Genomic DNA, 15,710 nt, shown 5'->3' with positions numbered 1-15,710 from the left:
TATTAGACATGATATGGTAGAACTATAAGTAACACTAGATATGGTAACTGTTTACAAATTTTTACAAAAGGGAGAAAACCATGAGAGGACTATAAAATCATCAAACAGTAATAGAAAATAACTTTGACAAATAACTAAAAAACTGTATAGATGCCAAGAAGGAAACAAAAGCTAAAGCAAAAGCATATAAATATTTATATGATGGACTTGTATGTGTGTTTTGAGATATTGACTGCGAAACCTGTATGATGAACTTGACAGAGAAATATACATCACAGAAAGCAAAATCAAATAGCAATTGCCTATAAGGACGTGAAAATATGCTGGAACAAAGATTTTGATAGCTTATTAAAGAAGAATTTACCCGGTAGCACCAGTGAATGCAGTAAGAGCAGTGGCAATCAAAATAATAAACGAAGAAGTTGATCTGGCAGTACAAAAAACAAAGAAAGGTACAGCAATTAAACAACATAATATTGCTAATATAATGGATATAATTAGGGAAAAGAGGTACAGTGATGGATTTGACTGTTACTTGATGGAAATTCATTTTATATAACAATAAAACACTGAAAACTTTTGTTTTCAACACTTCCACAAAATTTATTATATCTTATCACTACAGCTGTTTCGGCAGAGCACCTTTCTCAAGTGACCTATTTTTGGTATGTGTTTACACTTTACAGTCTTTAACAGAATAGGTTGAGCAGGGGAGAACTGTTTGTCTCAAGTTGGTTATTCAGAATTATGTCTGTATTTTTTAATTTGTAAATTTCCATAGTTTCTAATAACGATAGCATAAGGCCTTTATTTGAGATGTGAAGAATTTGAAATTCGTCATTAAAAGAATGATCATGGCCTAGAAGGTGAAGTGCGAACAGAATCTGTTCAGGGACAGGCTGTGTAATAGAATTGAGCAAATGCCAAAAGCAGTATTTGTATACAAAAAATAGGATATTCATTTTAATATGAAATGACTATTACCAATAACTGTATATTGTGAAATTCTTTTAAAAAGTGACAGTTCCAGATATCTAGGACATAACACATAACTCTAGATACTACAGAATAATGGGAAATAAGATTGAGATGCATTTAATACAGATATAAGCAAGATGAATGAAGTAGAGGATTAAAAAGGTTTAAAAAATACGAATAATTATTTATTTGCTAGTATTATGACCAGTATCAGTATTTCAAATTTTATGATTGAATAAGCTTTTATTAGTTTTTTATAACTCAATCCATACACCTTGGATTTTTAATACCTATAGGTACCTATAATTGTAATATTTTTTAGCAAAGTATATACATTTCAGATTATAATTTTTATAGGTGATATGATTTTTATAGTTATTAATAAATAGAGAAGTTCTACTTTCTATTTACACCTTTTCTCTGGGTTACCTACTTTCGACCATAGGTTCACCTATTTTTGTTACAAAGAATGAATATAAAATGCAATAAAACTTTAAAGTTTTGGAGCTTGGATGTAATTACACATTATTAAATTTAAAAACAACTATTTACGTCTAACAGTAATATTATCTGCAGTTCTTTATTAAATAGGTAATATTAAGTAGTTGCTACAGTAAAACAAAACGAATATTATACTATTTAATACTAAATTTAAACCTTAAAATGTATGTTGGCGTTCTAATTTGCCGGTAAAATATTTATATTTGGTAGTCCTTTTTGTTTATACCATCTTCCAAAATCTTCATGTTTTGTTTCTACTTCGAGCTTCAAGGTTCTTCTAATCTGCGTTCGGATTTCTCCGTATATTCGTAAGTGACGTCACATGTGACGACGGACGCTGCGTCACAACATTTCTTCCGGAGTTATCAAGCCAATCAAATATACGGATGAGATCACATGACAGACGACAACCAATCAAAGCATAAACAGGTTTTATTAGACAAGAGAATTTCTGACAAGCGTAGAAAAAGTTTCAACAGCCGCCATTTTGCCTGTTTGAAGTCGCGTAGAAATTCAGATGATTTTCTTCTCTCCTACTGTCTTATGTATATTATAGAGGCTCGTTTTTGTAAAATCAGTGTTAGATAATATAATAGTGTTTTAATTTTCGTGACGGTTCATAATAGTTAGTGAAAAAGTGAAAAAACTTGCTCGATTAAATTAGAGATCATTGTGCAGTTCCGATGGAAGATGGAGAAAGGCAGTCGCGAAATATAGTCGACCACTCGCATTAGTCGATACTCATAATGGCTGATGGGTGACTTTTATTCGATAAATATGTGCCTTGTGAGATGCATCGACTGTCGAACACTTGGTACATCGACCATTTGGCTATGTTTCTTTCATATTTTTGTCCATAAATAATGTATTTGTTACTTCAGTTACAATAAATAGTGGATTACAGTGCTGCTAGTTTGGTCAGCCGTAGCATTGGGCCAGTGCTCGGTTTTGGCTTGGTAAACAGCAGAGTGCACCGATTTTGCCATGGCCGATCACCTTGTTGATGGGCCTCCTAATGCCAAAAGGCAAAAATTGGACCCTTTTCAGGGCCCATCGGATTCATCCGGTAAGTTCTTTCAGATAGTTCTTTACAATAAAATTTTCTACTTGTGTTTATTTATATACAACAGCATGTTTACGGACGAAAGCGGGAGAGGCGTTTCTTAGTTTGACAATTGAGAAATTTTATTGTATTCATATTTTCTTTTAAAACTAAATCTTTGCCGAAATTTGGGTATCATTAAGAAGTCAGTTATAACTATCTAAACTATGTTTCTTACAAAGAACCATCCTACTTTGCTTATTTAATAGATGTTTTACATTTTGAATGTAGAAAGAATTGATCTACATAATGTAGCCAGTTTTGTTTAATATTTTCCCATTAAAAACATCCTAAAATTCATATAGTATAGGTTATAGACAAAAGTTCAACATGTCATTTTTGTTTTTATTACAAATAACGTAGAAATATTATTTTAACTTATTCCATGAACAATTTTGAATATAGACTTAATTTTATTTTGATAAATTTGATAAATATTTTATAATACACAAATAACTATTGTTATTTTTCTACTTTACTAACCCTTGTAAATTGTAGTGTAAAGACATTTCTACCAAATTTTTTTGTAATTTTTGATATGTAAGATATCTACAGGCATTATTGATGAAAAAATATTGAAAAACAATTTCTCAAAACTGAAAACCCCCGTCTTTAGCTTTGAGCTACATTAATAAACAATAACATTTCATGGTGTTTTCAACAAAAAGTTAGAGAACATGTTTAACACTTTTTGTTTATTAAACATAACTAAACACATTGAAAATGTCTTTGTGTTCCTTAGTTCTGTTCTTTCACCCTTAAACTGATCTAAATAAGTAACAGCAAGTGGTTTAATGTTAACCCGTCTTTTTTCAATCCAAATATGAGAAATGAAAGTAAATATCTTTTAATTATTGTGGTTTAGGACTCATACAACTAATCTAATTCCATGCAATACTAGAGTGCATAAAAACCATATTTTTGTTGTTTATACTATAATAACATAATAGTCTTAAATACAGCTTTTCATAATATAACAATGTGATATTCATAAAACACAACATATCTTATTCCTTTTCCTGTTAAGTTTTAATGATCAAAATCAGATTTCAGATCCCTTTTCAAAATATTCTTTGTTTTTATCTACCTTTTAAAACTTTTACTCATGTTATGTTAGTATTTTATGAATAAAAGGTAAAAGATGAAAACCATTCAGGAATTTATCTAAGAATAATATAATCATTTGCAATTCTTCATCTTTAAGTAGAGTCTATTAATTTTCCTTGGCTACTTGTAGGGGTGCCTAAAAGCAAATTGGCTGCAGTATCAGTTTGTTCTCTCTACGTTATAATACTTGAGAAAAGTCATAGAGTCTTTTAGCTTGCTACATATCTATTAAATCATCTAAGGAAGAAACCTATTGCATTTGGTGTCAATAGATAAAAAATGTAAACTGTAAAATATACTTACATAAAGTAAAGTTTTTCATACAAAATTATGTTGACTGCAATGGTCTAGAAATAATATGACTCTTGCTTGGTTATAAGAATTGAGCTTATTGATTTTACTTTCGTATAGCTGATTGGGAAAATTTTACAGCTTGGAGATTGTATAACCCAACAAGTCTCTCTGTGTTCCATGTACCATATACATTATCCTGAAGAATCAGTTTTCATGGTAAATAAGACTTTTTAGGCTTCATAAAGATTCAGGGCTTCAGGGTGTTCTGACTTCATGAGCTATAGTGTTGTATGGCTTATTAATAGACTTAATTTTCAAGTTTGCCATTATAAATTGGTCATAACATTCTGATCTTTTCCAATTCATTCTGTTAAGTTTTATCCAATTTATTCTGTTAATTGTATCCTTCGATGTAATTTTTTTATATATTATATATATTTATATATATATATATTTTTTATATATAACAATATATTATCTATGAATCTATAATACGTCTAAGAAATTGTATATAAAAAATAATGTTAAGTTTATTATGGTTAGTATTGCATGGTTAGTTAAGTAAATGCTCTCCCAATTATAGTTTAAACAGTCAGAAAAAAATGCAAGAGTTTATTTTACTCAGTTTACTCAGATTACTAAGTTTGTCATTTTCACCTTTTATTATTTAACCTTATTTTAACAAAAATATAATACCATTAATCTTTTATATATGAACATTACCCATGATTTAATTCATTTTGTTTTTTAGATGTATTGTCTAATATGTTGGACTTGGAAAATGATCTTCCAGATGAACTTATGTCATCTTCACCTTGGGGGAGCATATCTGATAACATGACAAGTAGTAAACCACCTGCTCAAGGTCCTGGTCCTGGTAGTTTACAAAATGGGATAGATAATACAGACAGTAGCCTTCGACAGCAAATGCAGCTCAATCATCTCTTGCAACAGGTAAGTACTACTTGATTTTATCTCAAACATTTAATTTTGTTTTCGTTCCTATTACAAGGAAAATTTTTGTTCCTACAAATTTAAAATGATCAAATCACCTTTGTAACAGTATTGCTACAGTTGTCTTTATTAAGATAAAATGTTTAGAAGTGCTGATTAACACCTAGTCTATGTTTGTCTATGTCTATAACACCTATTGTTTTTGTGTGATACTTCATCTTCTACTTTTTGTCTTCTGTTTAAGATCCAGTTATTTCTTTGTTATTGACGTATCCTCTAATTAGAGGATTTTCTAATTAGTGATAGAAATAGTTTTCCTTATTTTCTAATGTGTTGTTGATGTAGATGATAGGTTTGTTCTAACACAAAGAAAAACCATCACAAAACGGTCATGCTTCTGTACATTAAACAAAATATGTTCCAATTAAAAGATCATTCATTGCACCATCCTTCTGACTGTTCCAACAAACATGGTGATTGTTGAGTGATGTTTTTATGATGATTTTGTGAGGATCATTTCATTTTCATATTATTAGATGATACAAATGATGAACCAGCTTATAAAAAAATGGTACAAGCAGTTTTGTGATGATTTCTGGGCTGTACAAAAATTGTGTGTTGGAACAATCCTTGTGATTCCTATATTGTTTATTACTGTTCACAGGTATTTATAAGTGCTTGTCTGTATTAATCTTTGATGTTATATCTCTACTTCTATTGTGTCTTCTGGTCGTATTATTTTCATTATGTGTGTTTTTTCTTTATTTAGATTTATATTGTACTTCTTTTTGTTGCAAATGGTTTTGGGAGCATATTTTGCATTCTTACTGTTTTTGTTTTCTTGTATATACTTTCTGTCTTGATTGAGTCTAAAGCTTTTTCCATGTCTATAAAACTCACATACATTTTTCTATATTCTTTTTTATGACTTTGTCTATTATTTGCTGTGTGATAAATATACGATTTTGTGTTTTATGTCCTATTCTGGGTCCGCTTTTTCATCCTCTAATTTGCGTTCTATTTCCATTTCCAGATTTTCCTTTCTATCATGGTTTTGTAGCTTTGTCTCCTACACATATTAGGAATATGTCTCAATAATTTTCATAGTCTCTTGTGTTTACCTTCTTGTTTATTGCTGTAATTATTGCATTTGACCATTCTTCTAGGTGTTTGTTTTCTTTTTTATATTAAGTTGTATAAATATGCATAATAGTTCTTTCTTTTTCATCCTCCCCTATATGTTTCAGCATATCGGATGTTCCCTCCATATTTCCTTATTTCCTTTTTATCAGTTATAATTGTTCTTTCCTTGTTTATTATGTGTTTTAATAATTTTATCTCGTTGCTGCTTCTTAATTTTTTCAACACATATCCTGTATAATAATTTTATATTATTTTTTTTGCTTTCCAAATTTTCTTTTTCTTATTTTTTACTATTTCCATAACTCTATTTGTAATTTTCTTATTTTTGTTGTTTCTTATTGTATTTTCTTAAAATAAATGTCACTTTGTAGAAAATTTATATTTTCATTAGTATCAATATTAAAATTATGTTGGTAAAGTTAGCATATCCATTTTATAAGGCCAAATTTAGACTGAGATTATAATTGATTGCTAATTTATTACAGAAAGAAAAAATTTATTACTGTAGCAATTTCCAAGAAACAATGGTTATGCTAACTTTACAGTAAAGCTAGTCTAGCAGTGGTTATATCTCAGCAAGGAAAAAGGCTACAGGGCCCACCTGGACCATCCTGTTGATTGGTACTTTGACCAATCCCCAAAAACTACCCCATCATCCCCTAGCGCAAAACTCACCCCCAGAAAACTCAGAATACCATCCAAAAACAATGAAATCAGAAAAGTGAACCACTATGAATTAATTGCTAATTTATTGCTGAAGTTTTAAGCCAAGAAACAATTTATTGCTTCAACCATTTCTGAAAAATAATGATTACTGAAGCTATCTTAGTGTCATATTGTATTGCTAATTAAATAATGTTTAACTTGCTAGATGGTTCCTATCATTCTTCAGTCAAAATCTTATCCCTGGCGGATAATGCTGATACTGTTTATAAAAAATAATATATAATTTGACTCTCCCCTTTAGCCTTGTAGAAAATAGACCTATCAAGACATTCACGGGTTTTGGGATTATCACTAGAATCTATTAACTGAGAATAAATCTGGTGAGAAGCCTGGATTTTGTATAACACTTGCTATATTCTTTGCATAGACCAGAAAATATTTCTGTCTGTAAAGTATAAGACCAAATTCAGACCAACACTAATTTATTCCTCATTTATTACGGAAGAAAAATTTATTCCTGTAGCTGTTTCTGAGAAACAATGGTTATGCTAACTTATGCTATCTCAGAAAGGAAAAGGACTACAGGGCCCATCTTGGCGGCATATTTTATTGCTAATTAATTGCTTTTGATTGGTATATTAACCAATCTTCAAAAACTAGTTATCTGCCAAAATGCGAACCATAAGGAATTGGTTGCTAATTTATTGCCGAAGTTTTATGCCAATAAACAATTTATTGGTGCCACCTTTTCCTAGAAATAATGATTATGCTAACTTTATAGTAAAGCTAGTAAAGCCATAGCAAAAACTACCCCATCAACGCCTAGCTCAAAATACATCCATCGAAAAACCCAGATATCAACCAAAAGTGGAATTTACTGCTAATTTTTGCTGAAGTTTTATGCCAAGAAACAATATATTGCTGCAACTAACAATGGCTTTGCATAGCCATATCTATATCTCAGCGATTAAAATGGTTACAGGGCCCATCTTGGTGGCATATTTTATTGCTAATTAATTGCTGTTGATTGGTACATTGACCAATCCCCAAAAACTACCCCATCATCCACTTAGCTCAAAACTCATCCCTGGAAAAATCGAGATATCAGAAAAAAACCTTAAAACTAGAAAAGTAACCTCTATGAATTTAGTGCTGAAGTTTTATGCCAAGAAACACTTTATTGCTGCAACTGTTTTTCAAAAATAATGATTATTGAACATACCTTAGCGTCATATTGATTTGCTAATTAAATTTTCTTGATCTTTCTTTCTTAATTGATCTTAATGTTCAGTTTACTAGCTAAATTGTTCCCATCATCCTTCAATGCAAATCTTATTTCTGGCGAAATAGTGCTGATACAGTTTATAAAAAATAATATATCATTTGACCCTTGCCTTTAGCTTGGAAAGCTTTTGCTATATTCTTAAGCTACAATATCTATAAAATATGGCAGCTACAAGATATAGTCCATATTTTATTGCTAATTTAAAGTACCCCTCACACTGTGTGCTATTGATCTCACTTCCTTAAATTCACAAAAAATGAAAATAAACTAGTTTTAAGATACATACACACATGCATCTTTTATTTTTAATTTATTGCTGAAAATTTGGGCCTTTTATTAAATTCACCATATCCTGGGAAGCAATCAGTACTGTAGCTTCCGAGAAACAATGGGTGTTGTAGTTTGTTTGCATTAAACACTCAAGTTAACTGCATCAATAAATTAGTTATAAAGACATTTATGAACTAGTCTTTATTACTAAATACATAATTTTTCCTTAAAAGTATAAAATTGATCATCTCTAGTCTGATTTTATTTTCATACTAAGCTTACCGTATGAGGCAAACTAAGATGGAAATCATATTTACAAGACCAAATACTTATCACGCTGTGATAGTATCTTAGAGTTTTTTTCCTGGTTTTTCCCTATGATTTACTATTGGATCACTAACAGGAGAGCTTTACTGCTATCATTGTGTGTGGTTGTTTTTTTAAAGACAATTAAATTATTTTTTACAAAAAAAATTTTTACAAAGTAACTAAAACAAAATTTGTTTAATACAATTAATGTTTTGTACATTGAAAATAATTTGAACAAGTTGAAATTTGAGAACAAGTGTAAATCAAAACATCAAAATAAATATATTAGAAAAATTGTGGCTTATTCCCCATAAAAATTATAAATAATTTTATGTTACTACTCAAATTTTCTAGCTATTTCATTTGCTTTTGTCATATCTTGTTTTATCACAAAAACATAATCAAAATTAATATTAGCATTTTTTTATAATTTATTCTTACATAGGTTTGTTTTTTTAATATATCTTTACATTTAACATTATTTTCAGAGTAATAAAGGCTTAGCAGGGAATACATTAGTGCTTGCAAGTGGTCCATTAGGAAACAAGAGTCCAAATCTCCAATCACCTCCAAATGTCTCTGTGGCGAAGGGTGGTGTGGTGGAGGTGAACCTTGGTAATTTGACATCTAGTATTTCTACTAATGCAGGACTTCAGTCTATGGCTAACAATGGTAATTCTACACAAGTCATGAGTTCTGTTCAAGGTAAATACTATAGTTTTATGATTAAATTCTTTGTTCTTTTTTTTTATTTTAAATGTTTGGTAGGAATGGAAAAGTCATTATCTGTTCCAATACATGTGAGTTGCATGCCTGAAAAAGTCTTAAGCACTGATCTGTGTAGCATGTATGGGGCTTGTTCAATTGAAACCCATCAGGTTTCTGATAGGTTAGACAAAATTTATCTGCAAATATATCTACAAATAATTACCACTACAATTAAGGCACATATCCCATTTTTTTATTAACTGATATGTACCATGCTTAAAGAATTCTTTTACAGCATTTTGTACTGCTTTTTCTGACTGAAAAAATTATCTTTTAACATTGTTTTTTGGTACTCCAACAAAATGTGAGTAATGTATTCCTCATAAACTTTGCTGTAACCCAATTAGTGTATGATACTATGGACAGATCCTTCCACACATGCCACATTCCTGTCTGTTGATGCAGTATGCAATGCACCTGGTCGCAGCTTATCATTTGTCTTCTCTCTTCCACTCTTAAATTTTTAACACCATTCCTAAATTGGGTACACAAATTATGTGTTTCTATACACTGCTAGCATTGCTGTATGAATTTGCAATGTTTGCAAATCTTCAACACACAAAAACTGAATAACCACACACTGATTATATGAGGCTATGAGAGCAAGAGTGGGCTAACCAACATTTTGTTGGTAATTGAGTTATAGATTGCAATCACTTCTAACGACCTAAAGTTTTAAAGCAAAACCGGTCTAACCAACATTTTCGTATATTATAACATAAATCTCACCAGTAAGGTGATTTTGCATTATAGAAAATAACAAAAATTTGAAAACACGAATGGGCTAACCCACGAAGTTGTGGAATAGACCAAAATTGTTCAATACATAAATACGTAATAGAATGCAAGAGTGGGCTAACCATCCTAATAGAGTAATATTTAATACTCAATTTAATATTGGATTCCATGCACCAATTAGGGATTCGTGCAAAAAATGTGATTTGTATAACAATAAAAATAAAGTTCTCAACAGTTCAAGCAGAAGAACGTGAATTTGAAGTAACACTACAGGTTCACCAACGAAAAGCAGACCGTGCTAGATGTGATATGCAACAAGATGCAGAGTATGCAAAACAAATTCCTGAAGAAATTACAGTGATTGCATTTGACTTAATGCGAACGTTGTCCACATCAGTTATCAGCACTGGAATTTCTTACTATAAACGCCAGTTGTGGATTTAGGTCTTAGGAGTCCAACAAGACACAAGCATCACGAGGACCTCAAGAAATGGGATTCTGTTTACTGCATTATTTTAAAAATGTTGTTACAACAAAAAATGTAATACTATATTCCGATCAATGCGGAGGGCAGAACCATAACATTAAAATGGCTGTCCTTTGCGATTTTATTGTGTCACATCCTGATATTGGGGTGGAAAATATTGATCAAAGTTTTTAGTTAGCGGATATTCTTACCTTGCCTGTGACCAAGATTTCGGAGTAATAAATAAGCAAAAAAGATTTTTTTAAGATATCTACGTACCTGACGACTAGATAAAGGTAATAGCACATGCACGAAAGAAAGCACATTTTACGGTAATAAAGATGACAGAAAACGATTTTTATTTTACTAAGAAGTTAGAAAGAAATATAACAAATCGCAAACTTGATACACAAAAATCAAAAGTCCCAATGGTTACAGATTCAGTGGTTGCAATACAAGAAAACAAATCCATTTACAATTGGACAAAGGACGTCCAATAACCGAAGCAAAAAAAAAAAGATCTTTTGGAATTACTTTCATTTATACCTCCAATACATCGTGGATTTTACACAAGCACCAGAAAAATAAGATCCGCTATACAGCAAAAAGAAGAGTTCATTAACGATGAAGATTAAGTATTTTTGTTACTTTGTTTTTTAATAAAGCATATTTTCAACATTGATACTGTTTAATTGTATTGTACTCTAGGTCTAATCCACATTCCTATTAAAATTTTTAAGGGCACACTGATGCAAAAGCGGTCTAATCCACAAAAAAGCTGAAATGTTTATATTTTTGTCAAATATACTGCAAGATCTTCGAGTTTTTTGTTATTAGTTAATGATTTGTAAACAATGACTACCTTTTGGCATCATCTTTTAATTTTATAAAATTTCAAAAAAACGCATATATTCTTGGTTCATGTAAATCTATTATTCAATATTTGGGGTTAGCCCACTCTTGCTCTCATAGCCTCATATTTGGATGGATTGTCAACAACAAACTTCATTTTTAAGAGCTTAAGCGCAAAATTTCGGGCCAATGTTTTTTAAATGCATTAATTTTTTTTTTCGAATACTGAGAAAACTAACTATTATTTTTGAGAAATTTAAATGCAGAATGAAAGATTACTACAATATTACTGATTGCTGAAAATCCCTCAGAATAAACAAAAAGTTTTTTGAAGGAGATATTTAAAATTAAAAATCACACTTTGTTTTTCACCCCTGTAACTTATTAAAATAAACATTATAGAAGTTTTCAGGGACCTTCGGCTCTCAGTAATAATGTATTCTTTCATTCTGCATTTAAATTTTTAAAAAATACTTATTGGATTTCTCAGGATTCGAAAAAAATGAAGGCATTTAAAAAGCATTGGCTCAAAATTTTGCGCCTACGCTCTTAAGTCACCTTACATAAAATTGCAGTCAAATACAAATGATAGGAACTGACTTGTGCAACATTTTCAAACAACTAATATTCCAGAATGTCAGTTTAGTGATTGCAATTATTTCCAAGGCTTCTCTGACCAAAGATGGGTTTCTATTGAACAAGCATATAATACTGCTCTGAAGATTGAGGGTAAAGGATTTTATTGACTTCAAATTAGGCCACAGATTGGGGCTAGTTTTGCCCAATTTTTCTATCTTTTTCATTAGTATTTTGTTTATTCTCAATATATAAATGAATCTTTTACAAGTTATAGTTTCCATGAACTAATTTAATTTTAATTAATTTAATTAAATGGTGGATATACAGATTAAGCATAATCTCTAGCCCTACTGTAAGATATTTGGACATTGTCAAGTAAATATTTTAGAGCTTTCAGAACAGCAGCACTTTCCAGGAATTGGCTATTGCAGCTTCAACCAATACTCGGACAATATTTTTGTATACCCAATACTTAAATCATTTTTGTTGCAAATCCTGGGTGTATTTTAAATGTTTTTACTGGTAATGGCATTTCCTATCTTTCCTTAATTAAATACCATGATTTGTTACATTATCACAAAATTAGTCAGTTATAAACATAACCATTCTTTAAATAAATTTACTAATTTTGCATAGATGTTTTTCCAATCTCACAAACTTTTATTTATACTTATTACTGTATATTTCTATCATATAAATGTTTTTCAAACAGGAATAAATAACAGTGGTGGTAATATGATAATGACAAGTAGCAATATGAGTACAATGGGAGGAATGGCAGGAGGAGGATTAGTTGTTAGCAGTACAGTCAATAAGCCATTGGCAAATGCCAATATGTTTGCACCAGGACATCCTCAACATCCTGGTAACCACAATGTTAACCAAGGATTACCTAATGGGCCTATGATGAGTAGAGTGGGCATGCATTTAAATCAGAGAGGGGCACCTTCAATTCATATCAGTGGACCACGATTACAAGGGGTTGGACCGCCACTTTGTGGGACTCAGGGCATGACTGGAAATCCTCAGTATGCCCAATACACAAATCCCAATTCTACTGCCCAAGGTGTTGCTGTAGGTGAGTATGGTAAGATTTATTATATTTTTTTTGGACAGTCGGATTCAAAAAGTTTCTAGAACATTTATTAAAAACATTCTTTGTAATTAGTTGAGCCAAAATTATTAATAAATTCTCAAGTAATGAAGAGAAGTAATTTGTTTATCTTAACATTCAATTTAGTCCATCCACAGTTTAGTTTTGATACATCAAATTTGCATGAAATATTAATCAAATCAACTCTTTCAATTTTAAATTAAATATTGATTATTGATGTGAATTAGTAGCTCCTTGGAATATTACATTTATTACCACTTAACTCTATAGAGGTGTAAAACTGTTTGATTAACTTTTTAAAAGGCAGCAAGCTATTATTATAATTCTCTATATTTTAGTTAATATCATTAACTTTGTTTTAAACCACTTGTACAACTTCCTCCATGACTTCTTCCATGAACTAGTATTCTATGTCTTTTATAAACAAGTGACCTATCATTGATAGGTCCCTAGGTGAGAAGAGTGTGTTACTGCTGTCCTAATGGTGATTTCATCAAAATCTTTGTGTTGGATGATTTAGGCTAATTATAGGGATGGATACTTTACTGTCTTATTCTTTTTGTGTTTGGCTGTATGGCAGAAGGTCTAGGTAAAAAACTCTTAAGTTGAGAGGTTATCCTCATAGCAGGAAAGTTTATGTAACTGAAGTACATCTGAAGTTATTGGTCAATTTAATAAAACTTTTATGTCATCTTAAATGCTGTTAACAGAAGTAAACAAGAAAAAAAAGAACACATTTGATAGACTATCAAAAATTCTGCTTGGTTGTCTGATCATGGAATATAAGGATTACCCAATAAAAAACAAGAGTTAAATTTCTGTAAAAAATATTATAAATATAATTGAGGAAAGATCTTTCATTGTAATTATTTTATGATATTATTTATTGATTCCAGTAGATATTTATTTCATATGACAAAATTGTTTACAGTGTATTCTAGGAAACTATAATGAAGATTCTCTCATTGGCCTTAAAACCATTCAGTCTGTGAAAAAAGTATCAAATTGATTGTTTTTCTTTAGGTGAAAAATGGACATACTTGTATCAAAGTCTGCAGCTAGAATTTTATTAAAGAAATATTAAATTCTTTGAAATCAATTTAACTTGAATGAATAAGAGAATTCAAAGAAATGCAAAAGCATAGTGGTTTGTGTGAAATGTATTTTAAAAATGCATCTAACTTGGTATTTTTTGGTATTTATGTTGATATAGTTTTTGACTGATTCAATTAAGGTCACTTTTTTTTAGGTGTAGTAGCACCACAACAAAAAATGAACTTGCAAAACTCTTGTCCACGTTTTGGTGGTACACAGACAACAGCAGGGACAGGACTTGGACCTCCTGGATGTGGAGGTGAAGGTGGAATAGTTCAGACACAACCTCCAGCACCATCACCAGCTCAACCACAATCTGGAGCCCCAACTGGTACACAACCTGGGCCTCAACAAGCCACTCAAAATCCAGGAGGTCCATCAGGCGGTGGCGGTCCACCAGCACCATCTACAGGTAATATATAATAGTATAATTATAGATAGATAAATATAGAAAGTCAAAGAGTCAGTCAGTCATTTGTTGAATATATACTTGAGAAGATATTCTTGAGTTTAGAATAACTATTGATTATCATTGTTTTGACTTTTCAACTCTATGTTGGTTCTTGCTGTCTCAACAATTTTTCTTCAATCTTCCCTGTCCAATAAATCCTTTTCTGAGCCCTTTTCTCTAGGCAAGGAGTGTTTTTACGAGATTATTTTACTACCTACCTTAGACTTACTATTTTAATGTATTTGACGATATCTGGTTGCTGGTATATTCTGTATAGTTCAAAGTTGTATGGTTTTTTCCACACACTACTGTAATTCACTGCTCCGTAAATTCTCCTTGGTAACTTCCTCTCGAAACATCCCATATGTCTTGTTTGAGTCCTTGTCTCTGAGCCATTATGTTAGGACTGGGTGTATTACTGTTTTGTAGAACTTTGTATTGATATATTTTGGGATTTGAAAAGGGAATTGAGCCCATAACAGCACCTGTTGGCCATACTAATTCTGCAGTTAATCTCTGCATTTGTGCTATTATCAATGTTAGCAAGTGCTCAATACTCAATACTGTTTATTCATGTTAAAAATAAATTTTATACATGTCAAATATTTAAAAAACCTCAATTAAAATTAAAATTATGTTGTAAGTTTCCTGAATTGAATAAAAGGAATTTTTTATCAATATTTTTTAAATTTCATTTTCAAATTCTTTTTCAGGTAAGTTTCTTATATTTTCAGGCAGAACATTAAAACATTTTATTGCCCAATACCCTGGTCCATTTTGACACCTTTTCAAACGCCAATATGTTGGTATAATATTATGTTTGTGTCTAGTATCATATCCATTCTGATCTTCGTGTCTTCTATAAATATTGGTATCCCCTTCATGAATCGAAGGTTTTCTAGAATGTACTGTGCTGGTACAGTAAGAATTTCCAATTTTTCATGTATACAAATTCATTAACTACCTGGATGATGTCATTTTATATAACGAGTGTTTGTAGGATTTTTGGTTGTGGAGTTTATGTTCATGCATTTTATT

At 30.7% G+C, this 15,710-nt stretch overlaps 1 protein-coding gene across 3 annotated transcripts in view; it reads left to right on the top strand.

The window, feature by feature from the left end:
* Window positions 1–1,581: 1,581 nt before the first annotated feature.
* The window catches only part of nej (CREB binding protein nejire), a 51,824-nt gene continuing 37,695 nt past the window's right edge, over window positions 1,582–15,710 (top strand). Inside the window, exons 1-5 of one of the 3 annotated variants that reach the window (XM_072540435.1) lie at window positions 1,582–2,545; window positions 4,734–4,936; window positions 9,098–9,314; window positions 12,725–13,099; window positions 14,376–14,633. In XM_072540435.1, the coding sequence (XP_072396536.1) occupies window positions 2,464–2,545; window positions 4,734–4,936; window positions 9,098–9,314; window positions 12,725–13,099; window positions 14,376–14,633 (1,135 nt within the window). In that variant the 5' untranslated portion in view covers window positions 1,582–2,463. The remainder of the gene's footprint in view (window positions 2,546–4,733; window positions 4,937–9,097; window positions 9,315–12,724; window positions 13,100–14,375; window positions 14,634–15,710) is intronic. The other 2 variants (XM_072540434.1, XM_072540436.1) reach the window with 2 other exon arrangements.

The sequence above is a fragment of the Diabrotica undecimpunctata genome, chromosome 8 (assembly GCF_040954645.1).
Source record: "Diabrotica undecimpunctata isolate CICGRU chromosome 8, icDiaUnde3, whole genome shotgun sequence".
NCBI classification, from domain to species: Eukaryota; Metazoa; Arthropoda; class Insecta; order Coleoptera; family Chrysomelidae; genus Diabrotica; species Diabrotica undecimpunctata.
Note: the sequence above shows the minus strand (reverse complement) of the source record. Positions and strands in the feature narration are given on the sequence as shown.